The sequence below is a fragment of the Astyanax mexicanus genome, chromosome 16, assembly GCF_023375975.1.
Source record: "Astyanax mexicanus isolate ESR-SI-001 chromosome 16, AstMex3_surface, whole genome shotgun sequence".
NCBI lineage: Eukaryota > Metazoa > Chordata > Actinopteri > Characiformes > Acestrorhamphidae > Astyanax > Astyanax mexicanus.
In genome coordinates, this window is record NC_064423.1 from 33,481,190 (window position 1) to 33,509,107 (window position 27,918).

The 27,918-nt window shown below is 38.0% G+C and overlaps 1 protein-coding gene across 5 annotated transcripts in view; it reads right to left on the minus strand.

Moving 5' to 3' along the window:
- Positions 1-25,087, minus strand: part of csnk1g1 (casein kinase 1, gamma 1) — a 50,419-nt gene extending 25,332 nt beyond the window's left edge. For 3 of the 5 annotated variants that reach the window (XM_049465487.1, XM_049465489.1, XM_049465485.1), the window contains exons 1-4: positions 24,842-25,086; positions 19,826-20,169; positions 18,215-18,255; positions 14,737-14,806 (exon numbers count right to left, since the gene is read on the minus strand). In XM_049465487.1, coding sequence (XP_049321444.1) covers positions 14,737-14,806; positions 18,215-18,255; positions 19,826-20,006 — 292 coding nt within the window. In that variant the 5' untranslated portion in view covers positions 20,007-20,169; positions 24,842-25,086. Of the gene's footprint in view, positions 1-14,736; positions 14,807-18,214; positions 18,256-19,825; positions 20,170-24,841 lie in introns of all 5 variants that reach the window. The other 2 variants (XM_049465488.1, XM_049465486.1) reach the window with 2 other exon arrangements.
- Positions 25,088-27,918: the final 2,831 nt, after the last annotated feature.

Consider the following 27,918-nt stretch of genomic DNA (forward strand, 5'->3'; position numbering starts at 1 on the left):
TACTCTTGATGTCCAGAGAAACAATGAATGAGCAGTTGTCCCAATACTTTTCCGTCCATGTAAATTTAGTCCATGAAAAATGATAAAAGCTACTAGAGAAATTGTTGCTGGCAGGTATCTTAAAAGTGAAGCTAAAAGCCTAAAAGGTAATGCAGCCATAATAAAACCTGCTTAGCTAGCCTCACAGTGTGCAGGGAAAATACCGACAGGACAGGAGAATAAGTTGGTGGTAAAGCTAGATTTACCCTCTTTTACCCAATAAAAAAAGCTTTATTTTTTTCATACTACAACCAACGACTCAAATTACTGTATGACTGGAGGACCTTGTAAGGCTGTAGGACCTCTTGCCCATTTGAATGCTTTTAAAATAAATAAAAATCAAAAGACTACAAATCAAATTGTGAAATGTAACATTTAAATAGTTGAATACTTCCTTGTACATGAACTGAATCAGCGTGAGGTCAGAGATTTACATGTTACAGGCTCATAGAAAAGAACAATAGACCTGTCAGTCAAAGAGCTGGAACTGTGGGTGTTTGGACAGGCGCCTAATCGCAACTGTAATTCTGAAATAAAGTGATGAGTGATACCACAGCATTCTACGAAGATCTAAAGAAAAAATTGGGACAGTGAGGGTCAATGTCAGCATAACGGCCGTTAGGCTGCAGTTTTTCCACCCCAGTCTGCTCCACTCGACCCCTCTGCTCCAACAATGCACCATCTGCCAGCAGGCCCGTTTCAGGGCGGCCACCTACGCATGCTGAATCGGAGCGGCAAGACTGGAGCACAGAGTCACGTGACCCAACAGCATCTAGTCTACATACAGTATACTGGGATGCCCTGAGGGCAGCACCTTATACACACACCAACGAATCAGAGTATGAGAGTATAGCCAGGCCTCAGCTGGTGTGGTGAGTGGAGCCGGTTGATCAGCAGCCAAGCTGAAGCGCAGCTAGGCGCAGTCGGTAAGGCCCTAATGCCAGGGCTGCCGGCCAGGAGGAGTATCAGGGTTCAGCACAATACTAGCTACACATTAACCAGAAACAAAAGAGAACTGTACTGTGGCCCTGAGGGACGGCTCTCTTCCTGGAGGAGTAGGCAGAACACAAGTGGGGGATTTTCATGTGGCCGGGATTCAACGTGCACCGAGCAGTTGGCCAGATTAGACACATACAACTAAGTTGGATGTCACATGAATGGGCGGAGAGATGATTACTGCTTCTGTGGAAATCTCCCCTACGTGATGTCACTCAATTATCAGACTTCACTTACAGTAAGAAAACCACACGCACTAATTTAATTGAATAGATTGCCACAGAGATTTTAAAGAGGCAGTTTTTTTGTGTGTATTGTATATTGTTGGGATTTTTTTTCTCTCACTTTTATCACTTGGTAATTTGTAATAAACTGTAATCAGGATGCACTACAATATGGCCATCATATTGGTTTCAGCAAATATTTACCAACAAAGTAAAATAAATTTGCATTATCTAACAGATTTTTATTTATTGACATTTGAAAAAGAATATGTAAATTTGATGTAGTTATTGTAGAGCAGATCATTTAAACAATATCATGAACATGCTGGCATGTATGGGGGTCAATACCGGGGCTAATAGAGTCTGGGGAACAGCATTAGAACATTAGAGTGACCCAAGTTCAAATTAGGATATGATTTTTGTTTACTCAGACGAGACTTCTGAACAAACATTATTCCAACCAGAGCTTATATCAGGCCCAAAAACTCCAGCCCGACCCTACCACAGCCTGCGCATGTTCTGTCTGAGCCCGTCCCGGCTCCGCAACATAAACGGTCATTATGAGCCAGATTTAAACCTCACATTTTTTTGTCAGCAGAGCATTAAAACTGAATTTTTAACAACAATTCCAAGTTCTGAGTGCCTGTACTTTCTGATTTTTGCCTGAACATTTCTATTGTCTTGCTTAGCAGCCATATCCCAGTCACTACAGAACACCAAAACAAATGTCATACTTGTTTTTTTTGGGATCTGAAAAAACGGTCTGATCTGTGATTCAAAATCCATGACATGATCTACTTCTTGAGATTTGTGATTCGTTACACCCCTACATAAATTGTGTGTAACTTTTGGAATATGCCTTGACAGAAACCCTGTCAATGACACCAAGCAAAACCCAAACAACACTGTTGCAAAATATAGATTAATATCTCTACATTGAGATGTGGACTAATTTAGTTTTGTAGACACATACCCCAAAACTGGTAGAAATGTACTACAGATATCATAGAAATTAAACCATTGTAGCAAACTTCAACTCCAAATGATTCATATGTGAAAAATACTGACTTTTGTCTATGAAGCGCAAATAGCAATGTTCTTGTCTACTAAACAAACAAAGGATTACTCAATTAACGGTAATGTCCATAGAGACTGCTCTACTCCCCTGTACAAGCGCTGATCTACACGCAGTACAATTTGCTGTAAACAAGCATGTGTACAGGTGGGAACCTGATTCTGTATCACTACTATCTGGAGAGACCTAATAAATATGGACCTTGACTGGACAATTACAGTAATGCTGACGCAGGATGAATGCAGTCTCATAAATAAACATGGCCTCGCTCTCGGAGGATGGGGAAAGTCAGCAAACAACAGAAATATGACTCTAGCTGGGCTGTACTGCGAGGCTTTCTAGGACATTGTTAAGTTCATCACTCATTACTTCCTGAACACTGCCAGATTTTAAATGGAAAGGAGCTGTTTTCCACTATTATATTCTACATATATAAATATATATAAATATAGAAGAGAGATTTCACTGTTGTGTAACTGGACAACACACCTGGAAAAATCCAGCCCGGTTCTAGTGAGTTCTGTGTAGTACCGGATAATGATCAGAGACAAAGTGAAAACAGACCCGGATAGCGTAAGTGCCAGGAGCTCTATTATGTCATTCACAAAGCAGTGCAGTGCAGCATTAGGACAGCGAGAACTACTACCTCCCACCAGCGCTTCATCCCTCACTGAGTAACAGGCCCACTCCTACGCTATAAACTCAGTGGTCAGAGCAGTGGGATTAACCAACTGCCCACTTCACTGCAGATCACTCCAGTAGAGATGGAAAGCTAACGCTACAGTGGCTTCAAATGGAGCCAGCTAGGCCCTACAGACAGCAGCTGTAGGTATTCAGTTTATTCAGTTATTAGGGGAGGTGTGACTGACTGGGATCGCTGATGACAGACAGTCATTATATTCAATCTATTAACTTTGCCTTAACGTAAAGCAGAATTAAGGCATCATACCATCATACAATATTAGAGTAATCAGTTTTTACAAGAAAAACACCTGCCTAAAGGCCTATTAATGCTTCTGCAGCTAATCTACACCATAGCCTACATATACCTTTTCAAAAATGTAAATATATTTTATGGTGATAAACCAAAACAGAATTCTTTGGCCAAAACCCAATTTTACTTTAATTTTTTCCTCATTAATTTAACCCTTGGATAAATTTTAAAAAATATTTTTTTTGTGTATTATGCTATATTTTAATTTATTTGGCAAAAGCTGTTTCACTGAATCTTAAAAACTGGCTATCTAAACACTATCCCATACTTGGTATAAATTTTATTCTACACTGCATCCAACTAAAACAGGACTAAAAACACAATATGTAATACAATGTGCAGCTGGTGTGTGCACGACAAGCTCAGAAAAGCATTATGTGTATCAAAACTCTGACCCAATAATCTAGCAATTCCAATTATACTTTTACACTCCAATTTTTCTGCTTCCAACACAAACAACTGAATGTTCACCTAATGTCAAATATATCCATACAACCTGTTAAAAATGAAATTCATACCTGCATTTACAGGTGGCCATCAATAGCTAGCATTTCTTTACTCAGGAGCACACATGATTGGAGCAGGGGAACTGTGTTCTCTGGAATGATGGTGCTTCATCAAATACTTTTGGGGTGAAGTTGGGGTTCAGGTGGGGTAGTAATCAAGTGTATAGGATTAACTTTTTTGATTACACATTTCTAATAACCTTGCTTTTTAAGAAAACAAATAATGAGCAGATGCTTCACAATACTATAAAAGTCAATAGATAGTGTTCTACAGAAATCAGAAGACAAAAAGAACAAAAACAGCAGGGTTAAGGAAACCATATCAAGATACTTCAGGTGTGTGGGACACGTGTGTCTAAAATCAGGCCTCTTCTGCAGCCTGGCCTGGTCTGGCACAGCGAGTGCCGAGAAAGGCCAAGTGGCATCACAGAGATGTGCTGTCAACAAGCCTCTCGCTCTGTGTGCGTGTGTGTGTGTGTGTCAGCCTGAGGGCTCCAGGAGCTGTTCCTCCACACCCACACTGAAGCACTGCTGAGCACTGTTCGAGTTCCTAGTAAAACAAGGTGAAATAAGGGTTTCTGTTCGGTCACAGGCCCACTATGTCCTCTCGTTCCTGTGTAGCATAGATTAAAAGCGGAAAGTCCCGAGCCGTGACATTCAGCTTACCTCTTTAACACCATTATTTATTTTGAGTGTAAATATCACAAGACACATGACCATAACAACAGCAGTGTTAATCTGGGTTGATGTGTGGATTTTCCATTGCAAGACCAGTGCGGCGTCCCTCCCCTCACACTGATAAGAGTTTCAACTACGAGTGTGTGACAGCAGAGAAACAAGAGAGTGTGTGAGCGAGAGAGCCTGCCAGCCAGCATGAACGAGAGAAAGAGAGAGAGAAAGAAAGAGAAAAATAGGAGAAACACTCTGATCACACCATCACCTCCCTCCATAGAGTGGGTGCAGGGAAAGATGACTAATCATCAATAACATCCTCTCTTCACAGACTGCGAGCGTACATTAGCGCACAGCAGATTCCATTTTACCTTTATGAGAAAGGAATGTTTTCTGAGAGCCCCACAGGACCATTAAAGGCTGTATATCTATTGTTGTTCCGAACAGACGCTCTCCCTTTTCGCTTCCCCTCTCACACTATCACAGGATTGGTAAAAGGAGATGATGCTTTATCTCTAGAAAAACACAGGAACACGCAGTCAAACGTGATGTCCCCTAAACAGATAGGCATCGTCTAAATGGCTGGCTGAATGACATTATGGCAACAGTGAGAAGTGAATAATGCGGCTAAAAATAAGCCGGTGAGCCACGCGCTCCTAGAGAATCATGTCTGGGCATGTCAGCAGGGTAGTCTTCAGCAAAGCCCTTACCACATTGTGGCAAAGCCCCAGGAAACTGTCTAGAGGAGTTATGGGAGAATCACTGGGTTTCGCTCAAAAAATAATATATCTGGATTATATCTGGAGAAGGCCAAGACATAAAAATTCAAGTGTAAAGTCAAAGACACAAATCGGATAACCCAAACCACTCCAGGAGGTGGTCCACATCCCTCTCTAAGACATGCACAACAAACAAAACTCCTCCAAGTACAACCGAAACCAGTCACTGAAGACGTGTTCATGGAGAATGACCGCATGTAAAATTATACATTTTGAGTCTGCAGCAATGTTTCATTCAGTTCAGAAATTTACCAAGTGTAAATGCATATGGTCAAAATCTTATCTGGATACAAGCAAGATACTAATCACATGTATACCGTATTTTTCATACTATAAGGCACACTTAAAATACTTTAATTTTCCCAAAATCGTCAGTGAGCCTTATAACGCAGTGCGCCTTCTGTATGACTTCTACCACTCATGTTGTAAAAAGCAGTAAAGCCACTCCGCTGAAGTACAGCGTTATACAGGAGTTTTAGTTTTGTTCTCTAGCAGTATTAGTTTTAGCTGTTAACCACGCTACACGCTAGCTCTTTGGCCATCCAAAGCAAAGTATAAATCGGCCTGTAGCCTACTGCTAACCTCGGCTAGCACTGCTGAAGCAGCATTAGCATTAACGCTAGTGTTCTAGCTCGCTTATGCAAATACTCCAGCTTTACTGGAAATCTAAGCTTATTGTAAATAAACGGAAGTGCTTAACTCACCCAAATAAATCAATAAATAATAAACATCCAGCACTCATTTGACTTGACTGACTCATCTAAAATGTTTTTTTTTTTTTTTTAAGAATTACAGTTTTGTTAACTTAACTTAGCTTTACAGGTCTTGCCACCCAGCGGTGAGACCTGCTGATTTAGAAAAAAAACATTGCGACACCCCTGTGCTTTACTCGAGTTGTATAAAATGCGCCTTATAATATTAATAGTGTGCCTTATAATCCAGTGCGCCTTATAGTGCAAAAAATACGGTAAATGGGGTCTGAGAGTTCCTGGCAACAGCAACCTATTGGGATCCACAAACACTTGGCATCAACAACAAACCTTTTAGGTCTTTAATTTGTTTTAAAACAGTGATGGAGAAGGTCACAACTGGCCACCAATTATTTTGAGTGTTTTTTTTTTTTTATTCTTTTTTTTCAAACTGGTGCCTTATTTTTTTACTTAGCATATTGTTAGACACTGAATTCCCACACTAGTATCAGACATTCTTCCTCTATCTGTCATTTATTTTAATTGCTCATAGTCTTCTTGCATTAGTTTGTTTCTTTGACAACGGAAGACAATGGTTTTTTCATTATATAGTATTATTAACTATTAGAGTAATTATCTTTAAATCCAACCTACAATCAATCACTTTTAGTAAGACAAGAACGACAATCAAGCCCATCAATGGTATGATGAAACCTCAAGCTCACCGCTAATCTGTGTTATGTAAATAGAAGTTATTATTGTATAAACACGGTTGCACTTCTGCGTTCAGACTTTTTACTGGTTTCTTGCAAACCAAGCACCCAGGACAGCAGTGCAACAGACATACCACCCACAGACCACCCCCCACTGTCACCAAAACAGACGCTCACATTATAATCCATCTAGACTTGCCGTTCTATAAGTGCTGAGTAAGGAAGAAAAACGGGTACACCCACAGAGAAGGCTTTTGGGCCTCCCCCAACCCATCCCCCATCCGTCATCCATAAAGCATGAGCAGGGAGACCCAGCAGTCGCCCAGAGGAAGCCGCCCAGCAGTAGCCCACCCAGCCTTCACATACAGTCTTCTCTCCTGTGGCTGCTGCCTCTTCTGAGGCGCACTTCATAATGTTGCATAATCATATAACCACATACAGCCTTCACAGCTCCAGATCTGTGGAAATGGAAGGTCTGGATGAAGCTTTGCACTGAATCCTCAGGATCAATGCGGTGTGTAAGTGCAGAGCAGGAACATTACCTCCAGCTGGGTCTAGCCTGGGGGAGGGGTGGTCTCAAAGCAGTACAACTCAACAGCTAGAGAAGGAAGCACATCCTGAGGACGTTCAAATCCCAACTGCATCTCCTACACCTGCTAACACAGCGTCCCAGAGCTACACATCCGCTACTGTAGGACAAACGTCTGGAACTGCCTTTAAAGAACATCTTCGAACTGAGCAGAATTTAGAATTCATACAAAAATCTATTGTTGTATCTCACGTTTTTAAAACCTCAACAGTTTCATGCGTTTTTCATGCTTGGATGGACAGCAGCTTGGATATTTGTTTTCAAGTTCAAGCTTGAAAAAGGCAGATAAACTAAAACTGGACAATGATGGCCAACTAAAAGATAAACAGTTTATCCTTTGTAAAATCCAGATAAAGTCTTATTCAGGATTACTAGAAAACAGTGTTAATAAGCTCAAGCTGCCTGTCTATTGTTACAGTTTATCACTAATAATGTTCAAGACGCAAACAGTTTTACAACAAAACACAAGTACACACCCAAGTATAATAAAACTGCCCTGCCTATTCATAACAGAGAATAAGAAACTTACACCAATGGTCTGGGAGTGCAATTTGCACATGATTTATGTTTGCCATTTCCAGGTACTAAATTGGGATTTTGGTGGCGGTGACCTTATTTTCCATGAATGTCAGCAATGCGGGAACAATTTTGTTCAATTTAAGGGGTTTTCTATAGAGTTCTCAATTGGTCAGGGGTGTCCAACATTGGTTGTAGCATTCTACATGGTCAGACTACAAACAACTGATTACATGTGCTTCTGCTTGGTTGGAATAAAAACCTGCAGCCACAGCGGCCCTTTGAATGTGGTCTCTGCAAGAAAAGGCCATTAGATGCCTGTGACACTTGAACTCAAACAGATTGGTCAGGGATAAAGATTGTAGGAAGATGATGCAACAAAATAGGGAGTTTGTCTAGCTGTCTAATAATGAAGAACTCAACACAGTTCAACAGGGAAAGTTCCAACAGGTGGGAGATAAATATAAATGATAAAATTGGGGCAAAAAAAAAAAAAAAAACTTAGACAATTATTACATTGTTTGGATTTTCCAACAATTTTTGTATTTGTTTGTTCAACTACTTTACTGAGCTAATTTATAATTCTAACTAGAAAACAGAAAAAGGTACAGATCTAAACAATAGGCTCTAAATTGCTTACACTTGACCAGTACCTCAATTGTTGGTGTACAGGAACATACTAGACCACATACAAAACATGCTTCCACTGACCATCCACAAACTGTCACATCACTGCCTCCTTTGATGGTTATAAATATGAACATCTATCTACACCCAAGTCTGGGGTTTACCATGGGTAGTCGATACAGAATATGACTTGTCTTGTTGATAATGTCAGCATTCTCAAATGAACCATGAATCTTGCACAAGAAAAAAAAACCCAACAACATCCAGTTGCTTAATGCTGTTCAAGGGCAAGCGGAAGGTATTCTACAGCTCGTTATTTATGGCTGGCTGCCTTCCATTAAGTGTGCGTCATGCTAAAGCTTGTGGGCATAATAATTTGCAGATGTTTTAGGTCAAAATCTAAACTTTTAGCCGCACCACTGAAGATATGTGCAAATTAATGCTTTAAGGCATTTGTGACTCAAAGACTAAAAGAAGATGTAACATCCTTAAAGGCATCGCCCCAAATTGCTTAGAACATATCAGAGTGGCTTGGCATTGAGATTGACCAATGGCTAGATAAAAGTGAACTAAAAAAAAATAGCAACATAACAATCTTATGCAATCAAATAAAATGCTGACTAGCGATGTAATGACATATAAAAATAATGCGGAACCAAATATGAGCAGCCATTAGAAACTTCTAAACATGCCATGCTCAGCTCACCACAAGCTGATTGGTATCTTACTACGGCGAGTGCAATCGATACAGAAGCAAAAAGCCTGCTTGATATTCTCTTTCAAAAAAGCAAACCTCTTAAAATGTATTAACATTTGCAGAATTTTGTTGTGTTTTTCTTGTTGTACTCAACTTGTAAGACTCACTTTTTTGCTTGTGAAAACTTTTAAAATTTATATAAATTCAAATAAACCATAGCTTTGTTTTAAAAATGCAAATACCTTATAAAAATGCTCAAACCGGCATTATGGCGGATCAATAACTCATTACTCATTACATATCAATACTCATTGCGATAGAAAATATTTCAATACTGGTAATGTAATCCATCCGAAAACTGCATTAAGCTGGTAACTACACTAACGTACGCTAATGTTCTTACAATAATAACAGTAGACTGAGGTAACATACAGATATAATAAAAAATATAATAAAATAGCAAAATCTTTTTGTTATCTACACTGTAACATCATTCTGATATTAACAAAATTGATACCAGAAAGAAGAAAACAGTTATCAAATTAGCTCCGAAATACCCTTAGCAACACCAGTTAGCTGTTAGCCATCTCCACAGACACCAGAAGTCTGTTAACCTAGCTAGCATTGGGCCAACAGCTGCATTCTGGAGCTCTGAAGGTAATACCTATTGCCTTGATAAACTATAGCCAAAATTCACATTCTCAGGCTTGCACATACACTTATACTTGTACACCAAGAACAATTAGGAAACACATTTAACTGTATTTGGCCTTACCTAAGTAAACTTTCGAACCAAATATAGTGAACAGTCACACAGTCACTGACTTCCATTGACAGTGGAAAGGTTTATATCCGTCTGTAGAGTTGGCTTTTACACTGACCTAAGTTTAATTAAATGCAATGCTGTACAACATAAAAAAAATCGAAATGTCATTTAAAATCATAAAAACTAACCTTAAATACTGCTTTATTATATTTACACTGGATCACTGACCTCTAAAAATGGTTCCCATTTTTATTAAACTTAATACATTAATTTATAACAGAAAATACAGTGCCAGTTATCAATGGTTGTAAACAGCTAGCTTTTAGCCTTGGCTTTCACATAAATAAACAAATAAATGCAGAGGAAAGTACATCTCCAGCTTTAAGTTCAGCCAGTTGACTCCTTTTAGGTGTCCCATGATAACAGCTTTAATAGGGCATCCTGGAAACGCTCTTGGCCAGAATGCCACCTTTCCAGTACTGCTGATTCATCATTGACACTGTGTATGGGCATGAGAAACCCTGCTGTAGGGCAGCCATTCAACAATGAGAACCACACAGACACACAGATCTGGGACTAGTACAGACCTTAACGTTGTATTAAATTAAAAAATTATAACTCCTGTTTAAAATTCAGTTGTCCTACATTAGCAATGACATCAGTGACAACTGCTAGGAAATAATAATAATAATAAAAAAAACTTTAAAATATGGTATAATGAAAGCAGTGCATACGTGGCTTTATTTGTAGAGTTAGTGTTTGTACAAGATTTAACAGTGAATGTAGGCCAACATCTTAAAAGGCAGGTGGACAGATCCTACTACAGACTCCAGGGTGGTGCATAAACTGTGCTGTGCACTGAATTATTGATGTGATGGTGCTCAGATGGATGCAGCTACCCTTTACCTCTGTGGTGAGCTGGTCTAAGAAAGACACCAAATTTCTGGACCAGACATGGTGATCCAGGTTACTAACCCTGCATACAACTGTAAACACAGGTTAATGACACAGTCAGTGAAACCTGTTAACAGATATTACAGCATCTGTGTGATGTAAAATAATTTATTCATTGTTATCAGGACTGGTCTTGGCAGTACTGGCCGGTTACAAGGATTGCAACACGCAAAGTGATCCGTTTTAAGGTGTTCTGTGAATTTCAGGACAAATTTCAGATGCTTTAACTGATGTCTTAAAAGCAATATCATGATTACTTGAATTTAAAAAAATATAATTTTTTTCCCTCAAATATTAGTTTTGAACAATTAATTAAATAATGGAAAGGGCAAAGCACTCTCTAATATGGTTTTAAAGAGACTGTAAGAGAAAACACAGCAAACTAAACAACAAACATGAGCATAATGACATTGGTTAGAGATACTCACTCAATGCACATATTGATTCATTTTCCATGAATCAGCGCCCTATCTGAGGGGCCATATTAAAATAATTACAATTAGCTGTGAGTTTTATATGCACTGACAACATTATTCAGAATGTGCAATAAGATTAGGATTAAAACTAACTTCAGGAAGTACAGCAGAAATTACTTTTCAACCTTTTTGGGATACCACAGAAACTGCTTAGCAACCTCAGAACAACACTTTAAGGCCAATTTTGCCATAGCCTGGCATGTAGCCTGATGCACACCTCTCCAGAAATGCAAAGGACATCGCAGGCATATGATCGCACAAGTATAACCACTTACAATGACGAAGACAACTTGCACAAGTTAGGCCCTAAACATGCCACTGATTTGATACAGGAGTAGCGCTGGGTGATATGGCAAAAAAAATCATATTAGATCACTTAATTTCTGTCACTCTAATATAATTCTGCTATCAATATGAATATAGCCACCACCCTTGATGTATGTAATCACACACTAATGGTGCTAGGGGATATGGTAAAAATATTGTATCACATTATTTATCTGCAGTGGCAGATTTCATGTGGGGCACAACAGATGTAATTTAACAGGATTTTTTACTCTCTCTGTAATGAAATGTACAGTCGGGTCAAAGCTTTTTAAGCACTAAATATTCATAAAAAGGCATATTGAGATTTGAAGATTTGTCACAATATGATAAAATATCAATATATTGCCCAGCTCTATACAGAAGTATAATTGAGCCTTTAGCAGGCAGCTAAAAAAACCATAGCAATTACCTATTTTTTTTACATTGTACTCACTGCACAGCCAGATGTGCAAATGCACAGAGCCTGTTTAGTTCCTGTAGACTGTGGAGTAGGGCTGCAATGAGTAGTAATCATTGACTAATCAACCATTCGAAAAAAAAAAATCATCAGATTAGTCGAATACCAAAATAATCATTGCAGCCCTACTGTGGAGAAGTACTGCCAATAGAATAAAATTCTCTAGAGCAAATAAACATGTACCTGTAGACATCAGCATTAAGCTTTGGAGTTGTACTAGATCACACGTGCACACCCCCAAAACATAACAGCAAATATCTAAGCACATCATTCATATCCTTACAGCCTAAACCCACCAGCTCCCACCATCAAACAACAGTAACAGCACTCTCAGAGGAAAGGAAGCAGACACTAACTGAACATGTCACTTCCCCCTTCCCTTTCCTGTCTGCCTAAACACACTAAATACCTAGTTTTATCCTCATCAGCGCCAATCCTGTACTCCACAACACAGAGCTGGAGTTAAAAGGTGCTGAAACGGTGCGTGCACTTTAAACGGCAGCACGCCTCAGGCTGCCTGCTCAGCTCAGCCCAGATCCACAGGGGAGGGGGAGCATTTGCATGGTGTCACCAGGGAAACCCTGTCAGCGCGCTGCGCCTGTGACGCCCGAGCTGCCGCTGCCGCTTCCTGGATTAAAGAGCAGGGCGAAAGGATCGAACCTTTCAGCTCCTGGAGAAAACAAAAGGGCCCATCCGTCACACAGCGGTCACTTATCTGGCCTCACAACGTGCCGACATAGCCATCAGCAGAGCCAGAGAAGACAGATCGGGACGTCTTATCAGGGCCCTCAGGAAGGAAATGCATCTCTTCACCTGACAGATTCGGTCGACAGCATCACAGACTCAAACACCACAACTACCTCGCACACTTTACAGCCGTTATAGAGAATGACCTGGTCAGAGCATTCACTGACGACCCCCAACACAACACAGGTTCCTCAGCAGAGCAACAAAGCTCCATCAGAACACTGAAATATTCCCATTTGCCAACAATGAAATTCATATGCAGACATGAAGAGGCCTGTCACGACAATTACATTACATTACATGACTTATCGTACAATAAATGGACATGACCTCAATAATATTTTATAATTGTGATATTGTCTATTGTGTTTATTTGTATGTTTGTTCACATATATAACAGTGAACAGTATTTTAGGATGGCACTATGACCAATGCTTCAATAACTACACACTCCATACCCACATTGTGGACTGCATTAGGTAAATGTGTTGTCTTTAAATTTTTTTAAGCATTATATGAGTGGCATTTAATGGTCATAAGATGACAACAATATAGTTTATTGCAATAATTTCTGAGACAATATATATAATGCCCACTATTCTTTTTATTGTGACAGGCCTTGACATGAAGCATGTCATTTAAAGAGAGAAAATTGCAACAGATTACAGATGCCCCATTGAAACACCCATCGACTTAATGCTACAGAAACCAGTTGTGCAACTTTAACCCATTTCACAGTGCTACATAAAGAGTAAATAAAGTACAGGCCTTGTCTGAGATGCTTTATGTAATCCACAAGTCAATAAACACTGCACAATTTACACGCTGTGACAAAAGTCAAAACCAGACTACTCTGTAGCAACTAGTGCTTTACAATAGGGTAAAAAAAGAAATTTCCATAGCCAAAGCAAATAGATGTAGGTACATTTAGTTATTTTTTATGTGAATCAGACACATCAAAATGTGGTCAAAACTCACGGACTCTCACTTGTCCGTGAAAGTTTTACACATTTTGTGATGCTATTCTGCCTATTTCCAGAGTTTTCCATCTTACTACCACGGATGATAGCAGTTAGCACTAGATGCTTTGTTTTCTGCCAATTATGCATTGTGTAAATATTATTTTACTGTTGTTCTCAAAATAACTTGATTTAACTGCATCTGTCTACATTCTTGCTACTGTTTTTTTCCTCCTACTAGTTGCCAGCTCCCTACTCTGGTGACTAGTAGATGTCCTGGTCTACTAGATGATAAGTCTATGCAACCCTTTATCTCAATATGCTTTAGATAAATGGTGATATAAGATACAATATGTGATACGATGAAAACCTAAAATATTAGGTTTAAGTATCAGTATTTATTTGTTTCACCAAAAACATGCTGTATATTTAAATAGTACACATCTCACTGTGTATTATGCAATGTATTTTTTGTTTATTAAAATAAGCATTAAACAATTTGCACACTTTTGTCAGGTTACTGGACAGATACCCCACAGCACATATTCAAAAATATAAATTTAACTGCATTTACGTTCACATTTAAGGCATTTTGCTGATGCACCTATCCAGAACAACGTACATCAGAATTATTTTACACAGATACAAGAATGTAGTGTTAGGAGTCTTGCCCAAAAAGACAAGACTGGTGCAGAACATTGCTTTACAACTCTACATCAGGTGCAAATACAGCAAAGGCTTTTGTCAATGTGCTTAATGTAATCCACAAACCAATAAAACACTGCAACACACCCTGCAACAAACACAAAGCCAGACTAATCTGCAGCACAATCTACAATCAAAATCAGCCTAATAAACCACTAAAAAGTTGAAAACGGAATAAGTAATCAGAGAAAAAAGAAAAAAAAAAAACATTACAGCTTTTGAATCTTACCTGTGCTCCCTAATGTTTTGTAGAACCGGTACTCCAAATGTAGCTGTGGAGCCCTGGACTTCACTGGTTCCTTTAATGTGGAAGGATAAAAGATAAAAACACACAATTAGCAGTGAAACATACCGGAAGCGAACAGTCCATTCAACAATAAATAGCTCCATCCCAATTTAAACCCTGTCTGGGTGATCCAAAACACCACCATAGAGACTTCCTCACCCGGCATAGAATTTGAGCAACAGAGGTCCAGAACTACTGACGGGAGGCTTTCCCAAGGTCACCAGTTGGCATATCTATGCCACCATTTCCACCAGCTATTGTTTTACTTCAAGGGCTCCTAAACATAATGGACAGGCTGCTTTTTTCTTACTTTCTGTACACAATTTTGCTTTCACACAGAGCCTGAACTGGACAAAGTGGAGTCCAGACATACACTTCTCATTACACTATATTGCCAAGTAGTATTCACACATCCAAATCCAAATCATTAAACTCAGCTTCCAGTCACTTCCATGGTCACGGGTGTATAAAACTCTAGGCACTAGTGCTGTGTGATACGACGATAAATATTTTTTCTATTTTTTCTACAGTAATTTCATCAATTATTCGCGCAAATATATAAATAGGCTATGATGAAATGTATTGGCGTGGTCACTTCGCAAAAAAGCTTCATAAATGTGGTTTTGCGACATGACACTGCTTTATGTTATTTGACGGCCACACACGGCCACACCGGTTTGCAACATGCTGGATCTCCATTGGGAGACACATTGTTCTTTAAAAAAAATAGCTACTGCATCTACCTCATCTGTTTTCATTTGATACATATATATTGCTGCACTAAAAGGTAGTAATTCTCATTTGTGAAAGTTTGGTTTAATGTCAAAAAGTTGGAAAAAAGTAAGCAATGATATTATTTTGTAATATTTTTCGAAGAATAACTTAAAAACATACTTAAATGTGGTATATCATGATTTATATCGTAATCGTGATGTAAAAAGTTCTTTATCGTGATATATGATATTTCCCATATCGCCCAGCACTACTAGGCACTTAGGCATGCAGACTGCTTCTGCAGTCAGTTGTAAAAGAATGGGTCGCTCACAGGAGCTCAGCGAACTCCAGTATGGTGCCGTGATAGGATGCAGCAGCTGTGCAACAAGTATAGTCATGAAATTTCACTACTCACTACTAAATATTACACAATGATATTATTACAAAGTGGAAGTGACTAGGAACAACTGCAACTTGCTCAGTCATCGTAAAATAACAGTGGGATCACCAGATCCACACAGAGGCTACAAATCCCAATGTAGTTTTCAGATTAGCTCAAATAACAAAGTGTACAGAGTTTTATAGCAAATCAGTATAATTCAAGCCTTAAATCAACAAATGCAAGGCAGGCAAGCAGTTTATTTTTGGCAATTAAGTGTATATTTTCAATGTAAAACATTTTAGGGCACTCCCAAACACCCTATTCTGTGCAGTAATCAACCAAAACCAATAACCCTGAGTGTTGTCTGAACAACAGCTTTAGAACAGATAAAAGATTACTTTAATACTGACTGAGAATTCTTAATATTTATTTTAATTTTTTGTCAAATCAAGATAATCAAAATAGTCTGTTTTGGTCCCCACTGTACATCTCTGTCCGCCATGTCCTTCCCTTTGAAGATTGAGTGCTTCATTAATCTGAGCTATACAAAATTAAAATAACAAATAAACACACTAATCAGCCGACACTAACACTATCTCCTTGTTTCTACACTCACTGTCCATCATATCTAAAGTATGTTTTGATTTAAAAGGATGTTATTTGATTATTGTGTGTACAATTGTCTTAAAATATAACAATAATTTATGGCCTAACAGATCATCCAAAAAAAATAAACTATGCCTACAATAAAATATGCAGAGAAACAGATACAGGAATACAGTCTGTAATAATGGAACTACAAGATGGTTCTACATGCTTATTAGAGCTGGAAAAATGGACAATGTAAGTGTAAACACAAGGAGGTGGTGCTAATGTTATAGCAGACTAGTAGTTCATGATGGTTCCCTCTGTTACAATAAACATTACAAATCATGTTCTAATTGAGCTGTACTGTAATAAAGGAGCAGGGCATTGTTTAGTGTTATTTATTATAGGACATGTTTTAGCCAAGCAACCAGCCTCTACACAGCTATATTAGAATGCCAATCCGGTAGCAAAGTGACCAGCTGGCCTCTCCTTTTGTCTCCAAGGTGGGTTAAGAGGTATGCATGGACAGGAGCCCAAGACTGAGGGCCTAGCAGAGCCTGGAACGGAGAACTGGAGCAGAATCACAGGGCTGCAGAGAGGAAGTGCACGTACAGGGCTTTTATTTTTATTGCTGTACGCCACACAAATAAAAGCACCATGTAGCTTATCGTAGAAGCAGGTGATTCATTTCTGCTCCTGTGTGTCAGAGCTACGTGATTCACAGAGACTTGCAGTGGTGGGTTTAACAAGCTGGCATGAGTGTTCATGTCAGTGTTCAATGCAGGCTAGAGATGAAGGGAAACATCATCCAGCGATGTAATCTGACACGTCTGTGCTGAGCTTTATACATCGGGTGCTCAGACATGGCTTTGTCGTCCAAGTGACTGCTATAGTTATACACTTAGGATCACCATCATCAAGGATGCACTGAATTTTCAACAACCAAAATTATTCATATATACAAATATACACCAATAAAAAATGATAAAGTAAAAAGGCCTTGAAAGTGGATAATTTAATTATGTGTTTTAACTGCACCTGGTAACTACATATCCATATTCTGTGTTAAATATCTTAGCAAATAATACAGCTTAAAACAACGGTCAAACTTACGGTTCACCCACTTCCAAGCCTGTCCAGGCTGGCTGTTATCTTTGCAGCTAACAGGCTCACAACCTCATTAAGGCTATTTAATTTATGCAATGGTGAAAAGAGCAGCACAACTCATGAAACCTGTGAAAGACCGTGCTCTGTATTCAGCCTTTGGCCTTCTAAGCAACAGTATAAGAGAAGATGAGGTTGGCTGGTTTTTACACATCTTGGATAAAACACATGCTAACACTGGGGTTAGGGGATATGGAAATTAGATTACTAATATTAACATTACTTTAAAACAATCAAGATCAGCTTCAGATATTTTGGGCTCCAGTGCAACAAAAAAAAAAAGTCTTTAATATCAAATTGGTCTTCAAATTAAAATTGACTTCCCCAAATTATTCCTGTTGTGGGTAGGGAAACTCTTGCTACAACTGCTGCTGCTCAGAAAACATTCAAAGTTCATCGACTTAAAATTATATACAGCATCTTTAAGGAAGCAGACTTCTTATCACCTTCTGTCAACTTCAATGCCAACCGTATATGTTAGCTTATTAAATAAATAATTACAAGTGTTGAAAGTTGACATATAAAAGCTTTTGAACCTGCAGTGCATGTAAAAATAATAAAATATATACATACCAATTTGATAGCAACATACTCGTTGGTGTAGAGATTCTTTCCTGAAAAAGAGAAATTATGTTTATTTATTTGTGATTTGAATACAGTCCTTTTTTCTGCTAACCAAAGATTTCAACATCCAAGACTATTTTGAAGTAAAAAAAATGACCATGCATCCAAAACTCTTAATTTTCAGCCAGATCTGTATGTTGTGAAGCTAAATTAGGGCAAAATATCCAATATGGTTGAAAAAGCAAACACAACCTGAACTGAAAATAACACATGCAGCGTTAACTAGAGAAACTCAGAAAATAAAACATTGCATTGTCAGTTGTTTCATATATTGTTTTCTCAGATCTGGCTGAAATGTACTGAACAAGGTTATTAAGTTTATTCGGCCAAGTTAGAGATTATATATTTTTTTGGTTATTCACCATTATATTTATATCGCTGTCTCTTAATTCAGGAGGGATCGGATAAAGGGTCATTTTTTTCTTTGTTTGTATTTTATATTGTGTGTGTATTCCCTTTCAACATGATTGACAATTTAATAGAACAAAAGTATCTAAAAGCGCTGGCTACAAAAACTGTTTATTTGGCTGTATTAAAAGCATTAAATCTAGACAGACGCATAATAATGCATCAGTATTGAGAGCATTATGTTGTTCTCACAGCTATGAGCACTCTAGTGTCTCATGCTTTTCAGACAGAATAATTTGTGTGATTCAGTTACGGCATTTGCACTCTCTCTTTCTCTCTAATCTCAAACATATTGAAAATTACATGGGTTTAGGTTCTGTGCTGCATCTGAATGGCACATTTAACTGTGAATGACTGAATGAACTAAAATAACTGAATAAATCAAGGTTACTACACTGGCATCAGTCTACAACTATTACAAACCTTTAGAAGTTTCTTAGCAGCTGGATTTATTTCCTCCACTACAATACCTACAGTTTACTGTCTCCACAGGAATGTGTGAAAAGGTAACAATTTTCAATTCACACACAGTCTGATTTATTTTATTTATTTAATGTCTTAATATTAAAGTTTTTCACACAGCATACAAAACTGACAGACTGATGCTAAGTACATGTTTTAGTTAAAAGTACATGTTTTAGTTGGGTTAAAATCAAGCTGACCAATCAGAGCTCTTCTATCTTGGTTAAGTAAGCATCAAGACAGTGACAGAACAGCTCATCTTGATCGTAGCAGAAAACAGCTTAAATGAAAAGCAGCATGCTGACATTTACCATGGCCTGCATAACAAAAACTAGTGATTTTACATCACTGTGTTTAGTAAAGCATCTTAAAAGTTTTCCTAATTGGAGTCTAGTATTGTTAATATAAAAAAATCCTGATTTAGTAAATTAGCATTCAATGATGTTAAATCAGGTGAGCTTGTGAAGGAACTGAATACACCCACTGGGGCGCTGGTTATGGGCAAAAAGGATACATCTGGGACCGATCTTTTTTTTTTTTTTTTTTTTTTTTTTTTTACAGTAAAACTTTTATAGTTGAGAGAAATGCTTATAAATAAATGTGATTAAATAATCAAAACCTCTGAAAAGTACACTGCAAATGCAGTAACCTACAATAAAAAAAAGACTGACTGCTTCTTTGCTCACTTACCCAGTTTTAGTTCTCCAAAATTTCCACAGCCAATCTTCTTCCCCACACGAAAGTTTGGTCCCACCATAAGCACCCCGGACGATGTGGAGGAACTGGAGGGCCGCGAGTGTCCGCTCCGTCCCTGGGCCACTTTACTGCTTCTCGCCGGCCTCTCGCCCTCTTTCTCCCTTGGGTGATCCATAGCTGCAGTGCTGGGGATGCAGAGATCCAGAGAAACCAGGCCCAGGCCCACAGCAGAACGCTCAGACTGACAGAAAGCTCATGGGACGACTTTGTGTTGGCACCACTGCCGCTGTGCCGTCACTGCTGCCAGTCAGAAGATAGGCCTGCTTTAGACATCCACACTGTGGAGGGAAACACAGGAATACAAGAATTAGAGTTAAAACAAAAGCAGACATCATCTCAGATATCCAGTTTTACAAATAGGATTGCTGACAGAATTACTCAAACCTGATTATAAGATGTATAAACTATTTGCTTTCTTGGCAATCTATGTAACAATGAAGGGTCAGCATGCTACTGGGGAGGCCCCTCTTGATGGGGAGATCTGCACAATTGCAGCAGCCACAACAAGCTGAGAATTCTTATTTTTGTCAAGTGAGAATAAGGATTTTAGTCTACTTTTGCTTGACAGGTCGTAACACTGACGTAATTTTGCTTTTATTTATGAATCATGTCAGTACAGTTTTTGAACTGTTTACAAATGTGTGTGATAGATGATTACAACTGGTTCACTTAGCAGCAGCAAATAGCTGTATCAACAGTTTGTTAACGCATTAGAATGCATGAATTTCGAGGTGGCGTTTCTGAAGGACCACTGAAGAGACGGGAAAGGGGTTCAAATATCAAATTGTATTCTCCAGAATCACAGATAGAACCATTAATTGCTAGGTTCTGTACACGTTTGAGCATGAAACTTTGGATTACTTTTAATTTAAGCACACCTAAGACACATCAAGATCTGCATTTATGAAGTGATTCAATCATGAATGTGCATGAAACATCATTTGCTTCAGGCTTCAGAGAACAAGCCCGTCCAGCAAACATGGAGTTGTAGTGACTTGTTCACCAACGCACAAATCTCTGCATTAAAGAATCAGTTGCTCTGGAAGGGCAGTGATGCAGAGCTCTAGTTACATAAAGTCCTACACAGTAGACAACTACAAAAACACCAAGACTCACAAGGGCGTCTCACAGGAGGGAGGGATGTGGAGAGTTTGGACCCATAAATAGTTCTTTTTGAAACAAGATCAACTCTGCTGCCAATGGGACAAATCCAGCTACCTTCATTCAAATGAGCAAGGCCACAGAAAAAAACACAGAACCTCAAAAACCAAGAATGAACTGCAGAACTGGAATTACAGTCAGAAACAGGAGGTAAGTTGTCCCTAAAACTACAAATTAGGCACGACAGTATGTCATTCATAATGTGAAGGTGGCCGAACCCAATGTAGGTGGCTTGAGGTGTGTACTGTCTGGAGAATTAGATCTGTCCTGTCACATGTGCATACAGCCTGAAAGTTTTGGTATTGGATGAATTTTCACTACAGCAAAATACGGTAGATTGCACTATGAATTAGAAATGACTAGGGATGGACAATAATTCAATATATTAACAGAAAATGTTTCAGTAACCATGACATATAAAGGACATAAAACATGAATTGGGTGGTCTAGGCAGTAGTTAGTTGCTTTTATATTATTCATATTAAACTACTATGTGCTTTATAATTATATCGCTATAATTATCGCTATGCACTATTACCTAATGTGCTTTGGTCATTCATATTTTTTGTCATGCAAAATTTTGAAGTACATTTTTAAATGTCCTTTTTTTTTTTGCCCTGTGTAACAAGCCCTCACCTGTTGCATTCCACTCTGTGTATGTGAAGACAAAGTTATTAATGCATTGGCTGACTAATACATTTATTCATTCATTCTTGTGTAAATAAACATTCAAATAAACACGAAGAATAATAAAGATGTCAACAAAAATATTGATGGCATGTCTATAAGTTAAACATATAATTACTGTGGCAAGTCTACTATGAATTATTTAAAAAAATACCTGTAAGATTCACACATGGACCCAGAACCATTTATCAAATTTAATCAACTGATGCGGTATTTGTGTTTACACATACAGCTTCTACAGGAAACACCAGGTTGCCAAGCATGTGTGAAAGGGTATCTGCTTAGATTACAGATCCAGACCAGCTTTAGAAACCTAATCATAAATTAGGAGATTTGCAATAATTAAAAGCCATCAGAAGCTCTCATTTTCCTCAACTTCCAGACTATACCTCACAATCCTCATCACAGAAATACCTGCGTTTCACACTGTTGCCATTAAAAGTTTGACCTGAAGTCATTAACCTTTAGAGAAAAGATTAGCTCAGGAGGAAGCCAGGCATCAGGGACAGAGTCCTACAGTGACGCTGCCAGCGAGTAACTACTTCAGCGAGACCCCTTAGTAAGGAGAGACGCCATGGGGGAGGGTGCTTTCTGCTTTGCCATAATCAAGCCTCAGACAGCATGCTAGGCCAGATGTGGGAATCGTCTACCTTTATGTACAAAACAGTGTACACTATTGGTGCTTTCACAAATACCTTGTTTGGTCTAGACTTTCAGATTTTTCAGGTTGAAATATGAAAGTTGCCACAAATCACAGTCCAGATCAAATAACCAAAGTTGGAAACATTTTTGGAAGGTTCCTTCATCTGGCTTATCTTAAGCTTGTGACTCCTGTATCTACTGTAACTGTAGATTAAAGAGACATCAGGGAAAAGGGTGTAAAAACACTGTGCATCCACAACCCAGGCAATACTGATATAATTCCAATATCAATGTATATCCATAAACCTGGTACCGGAATAGTCCTGGTACCTGGTAGTCAGAATGGCTTTACAGATCTGATGATGCATCAACATCAAAACTCTTATTTATGTGCCAAAAATACTATACATGCATGTTCAATAAAATACAAACAATGCAAATGTGCCTACAGTGTGAGATAGGTTAGTTAACCTCAAGAGCATACTTGTAGCCACATGTAACAACAATATTATAAAACTACAAACAGTGCAACTGTTCCTCCAGTGAACAGCTATAAAATATCTATAAAAGACCTGTAGATGCATGTTGCAACATGCCACAAGCACCAATACCACTATTAGTAATACTATCGTTAAAAACAATAAACGCACAACTGTTTAAGACATTGAAATCTGTTAAAACATGCTTAGATAGCCAGGATTTTCTATTGGTGAGCTGGCAGTGAACAGAGGCAGCTAGCTGAGGTTAGCTCAGCCCAGTGTCTGTGTTTTAATGATCCTCAGTGAGGACAAAAGCCTCTCAGCACACTGCCCGGGTTTAGCTGCCCATTCTCCTGCGGTCTTTTATACGGAATAAAACATCTAAATGATCTGCAACAGATCGTAGTTCCGTGTACAGTACTTTCACTTAACTAACAGACACAAACACGGCATATAATTAAAGCGCAACCAGGCTGTTATAGAGCTTAATAAAGCCGAATAGCTAGGTAAGCAAGCTAGCTAGCCATCATCCCTCCTGTAGGTAATTAGCTGGAAGCTAAAGCTAACCAAACATTAGCGCAGGGCATTAGGATATGTAACTAGCTAGCTAGATTAACAGTTTTAACATATATAGTCAGCTAGTTTCGTAGTTAGCAACTGAGCTAACTAGATTAACTACCATATACGTAGCTAGGTAGCTAGCTAACTAAGATCCCTACCTAGTTAGTTAGCTAGCTAGATACCGTTAGCGCAGGACGTTAGCTGGATTAGATAGATAGCTAACAGCTCTAAGAAAGCGTTAGCTAGATTATTAACTAGTTAATTAACTTAATCTTAATAAGATTAATAACCTATTATCTTAATAGGTTGACCACCGTGTACACAGCTAGCTAGCTACATAATCCAGCTAACATACCATATACTTTGCCAGTTAGCTAGCTAACTAGCTACTACACACTTTGGTGCCTAGTTAGTTAGCTAGCTAACATTAACGTAGGACGTTACGACAGCTAGCTAACGGTTCTAACGTAGTGTTATCTAGTTTATTAGGTAGAAAACTAGGTAGTTACTTAGGTTATCTACTATAAACTTAGCTAGTTAGTTACATAACTACCAGGTATTTAGCCAACTAGTTAGTTAGCTAGCTAACGTTCGCTAGGTTATCTAGTCAACAGTTCTAAGAAAGCTTTAGCTAAATTGTTAGTTAACTAATTAGCTAGCTAGCTAACTGGATTAACTACCAGGTTACGTAGCTAGCAAACGTCATTTAACCCAGCTAAAAGATAACTTACTTAGCCAGTTAGCTAATAGACACTCTGCTACATAGTTAACGTTAGTTAGCTAGCTTACATTAGCGCAGGACGCGGTGACAGCTAGTTAATGGTTTGAACGTAATGCTATATAGTTTATTAAGTAGTAAGCTAGCTAGCTAATCAGGTTATCTATCATATAACGTTACTTAGCTTGTTGAGCAAGTAACTATATAGCTAAAAACACTCAACTGGCTAGCTAACTAGCTAACATTAGTACAGGAGGCTAGCTATGTTAACTAGCTAGCTAATCTAACAGTTCAAAGGTGTAACTTAGTTAGCTAGTTTGTCAAGTAAGTTACCATATTGAATACCATAAACGTAGCTATTTAGCTAAGTAACATAACTACCAGATACGTTTGCCAATTAGCTAACCTAGCCAGCTAGCAGATACTTAGCCAGATAGCCAACAGTACGCTAAAACAATTGACAGCTAATTTACACCGTTTATTTCAGTGCACAGCCTACCTGAGATGTTAGTTTAGGGCTTTTATAAAAGCAGCTTGTGTAACTTGTGGAATACAAGATTGTCAATTATGAAGAGTTAAGCTAGCCAGTTAGCTAACTGACCGCCTGCCTATCTGAGCTCGTTATTAGCCTCCAAGCCAGCTATCTAGCTAACTACCTAAAGAGCGAACAGTGGCTCACAGTGCGGTGATACAGCGACTCACTTCCACGGTGCTGCGGGTCACAGAGAGCCGCTAAAGCCGGGCGGGTCGCTGCCCTTTCCGCCCCCTCTCTCTCGGCTGTGGGCGTCGGAGCTGGATGTGTGTGAAATCCTTAATATATTCCGAATATTCCCGGTATATTCCCCTCTATTCCACAGCTTTCTCAGGATCCCCAGCTTTTCCCAGCTGCCTCCTTTCTTTCAGTCTTCTTCTTCCAAGTAATGCGAACCAGCGTTAACGAGACTGCGTTCCGGTCGGCGGCGCTCACCGCGAATTCAAAATAAAGGTCCCCATTCTAACTATAATTTACAAAACAAATTTGATTACGAAAGGTTAAACAAGGCATTTTCATTTTTTCATCTATTTAATAGGAACACAATGAATAAAACTACTTTCCTAATAAAAAATAAATTGACGAAACAAAGGTGAGGGCTACAATTTACAAACAAACCCGATAACAAAAGACAACAAAGCATTTTTGTAGCTATACACCCACATTTGTAACTATTAAAAATTGTGTTAAACAAGTTAAATAAATGAAATTGAAGACAAAAAGAGGAGTGCAATAACTTAAAAAATAAATCTTATTAAAAAAAGCAAAACAAGGCGTTTTAAGTTTTACATCAGTTTTATATATTTTATTAAAAAGGTACTGAAAAGGTACTGACTGAATTACCTTTACTGTAAGAAAAATTACATTTAATAAAAATGTAAAGTAAAAATGTTTTCCCTTTTTACGAATTACATTTTAGTAATATATGTAATATTTCAGTTCCCACTTCAATGTTTATTGGAAAGAACAGTTTTTTTCTCTAGTAAACATTGATTGTACCATTAAATTTAATTGCATTTTACCTACAACCCAACACACTACTAATAATACTAAAAATTTAAAATATGAATAAATTAGCACATGTATTAGTTTAGTTACTACTATTTATAAGCATCAATAACTTTGGCATTCATCTTATATATTTTTATTAAAGCTGAAACTGCATGCCAAAATTGACGTTTTCGAGTTCCTACGCCAGTATCGCCATCTGCTGGATAACTCAAGTTTTCATTTCTTAAAACTGAATAAAGTTCAAAAGATTGGAATGTTATATGGTAACAAAAGGTTTTTTGTATTAAAAAAAAAAAAAAAAAAAATCCTATTACATAAACACGTTATTTATATGCAGCAAATGTTTGTAGACTTGCTCACCCCATGTTTTTTATCAAATCAATGATTTTATTTTATTTTATTTAAAAATGTATATTGAGTTCACATAAACACTATGTGAGACACTATTAATTATAAATAATATATACAGATAAATAGGCTACAGGCTGGTGCAAATGCTTAGGCTGCTGCAAACGAGCAACACTATTGCAACATAAGATGAAAAAAATAAATTACAGACAAGACAATATTTAGGGCTAAAGGATTCTAGGAAAGGTTGACTCTGGGCACTGCAGTTTAAGTGTAATGTGGACGAGTGGAGGAGCTGGCCTGAGCATACTGTGCAGGCCAGCACTGCATGATTATAGCATTCTAGCATGTGCCACTAATTTTTTAAGATCACAGTGTGATGAGTCACTTTGTTATATTGTGATAATAATGTCACAGGTTCATATAAAATAAAAAAAAGCACTAATAACATACGCTTACATTACAGAAATTACATTATGTTACAGAGCAGGGCCTGAGAAAAGTGGTGGGAAACCTTAGATTGACCCGACCCGAGTTTGTATTGAGTATCTAAAAAATCTAACAGAAAAAAAACTGAGTTTACTTTTCTGATATCTACATGCTCACAGTAGCTCGTGTTTCAGCACCATCAGCAGCACCATGATTCCTCAGGTAAGCAGAAAACCTGTTATAGCCAGAAAAAGGTCCTGGGACTTACCAGACACCCTGTTTTTTTTTTTAGAATGAATATATGTGTATTTCCAGGAATGGTAGAAAATGGCCTGCCTTCTCGCCACACATGGAAATGACTGCTTTTAATGTAAAAGAAAAATTCTTAAGGGCTGCTTTAAGTAACATTGTAGCAGCTAGGAGTGTACCCTATCGTATGTTACGCAATTATATCGCCAATATTTTTGAATATCGTGAGCAATATTATACCCTAAAATATTGTGCTATATCATCCACCCCTAGTTATCATATCAGGGTACTACTTTTATTGCTGCTTTTAGCAAAAGAAAAATTCACACTTTCCCATTATATAGCTACTAGAGACAGATTATATCTGTCCAGTATCATTTATTTTACTTTAATCCTGAATATATGGAGATATATGGAGTGCATTATTCGTATCATGACATTCTGAATCATTGACTTCTGTTAGAAATCTGATAAAAATTGAATATCTCAGTTAGGGGAGTGCCATATCATCAGAATCAGAATCTCTTCATTTCGGCAAGTATGTTACACATACAAGGAATTTAGCTTGGTGAAAGCAACACATGTATGACATGTAACAATTATACAACATATTCACAAACATTAAACTACCAAAGAAGGTACAATAAACAATAAATAGAATACAGTTAAAAGTACGAAAGGATTAAAGAGCACTGAAGAGCAATAGAAGCTAAGAGATAAAATAAAAATAAAATAAAATCAGTACTGTACACATATAAATATATTTGTATCCAAATAAAAGAAACATTCTAAAAGACCATCTGCTTTAAGTAGCGTAGTAGAAGCTAGGAGTGTGCCATATCATATCGTATGTAATAATATCACCAATATTTTTTTAAATATCGTGAACGATATTATACCCTGAAATATTGTGCCATATCACCTACCCCTAGTTATTACATTAGGGTATTTCTTATTTTCAAGAATACACTACTGCAACAAAATGAAAATTAAGTTTTCATTTTATGAAATAATAAAACTTAATTTTCATTTTGTTGCAGTAGTGTATTCTTGAAATATTTTTTAAAAATCGTGATATTATTTCAGGGCCATATCACCCACCCCTAGCAGCAGCCCCGCAGTGATTATGCGCAGTTCAGGTTTCCGCCACAATCCTACAGAGATCGCTGTTTCCCACGTTTCAGCCGCTCTCTGCGTGTTTGCCTGTTGC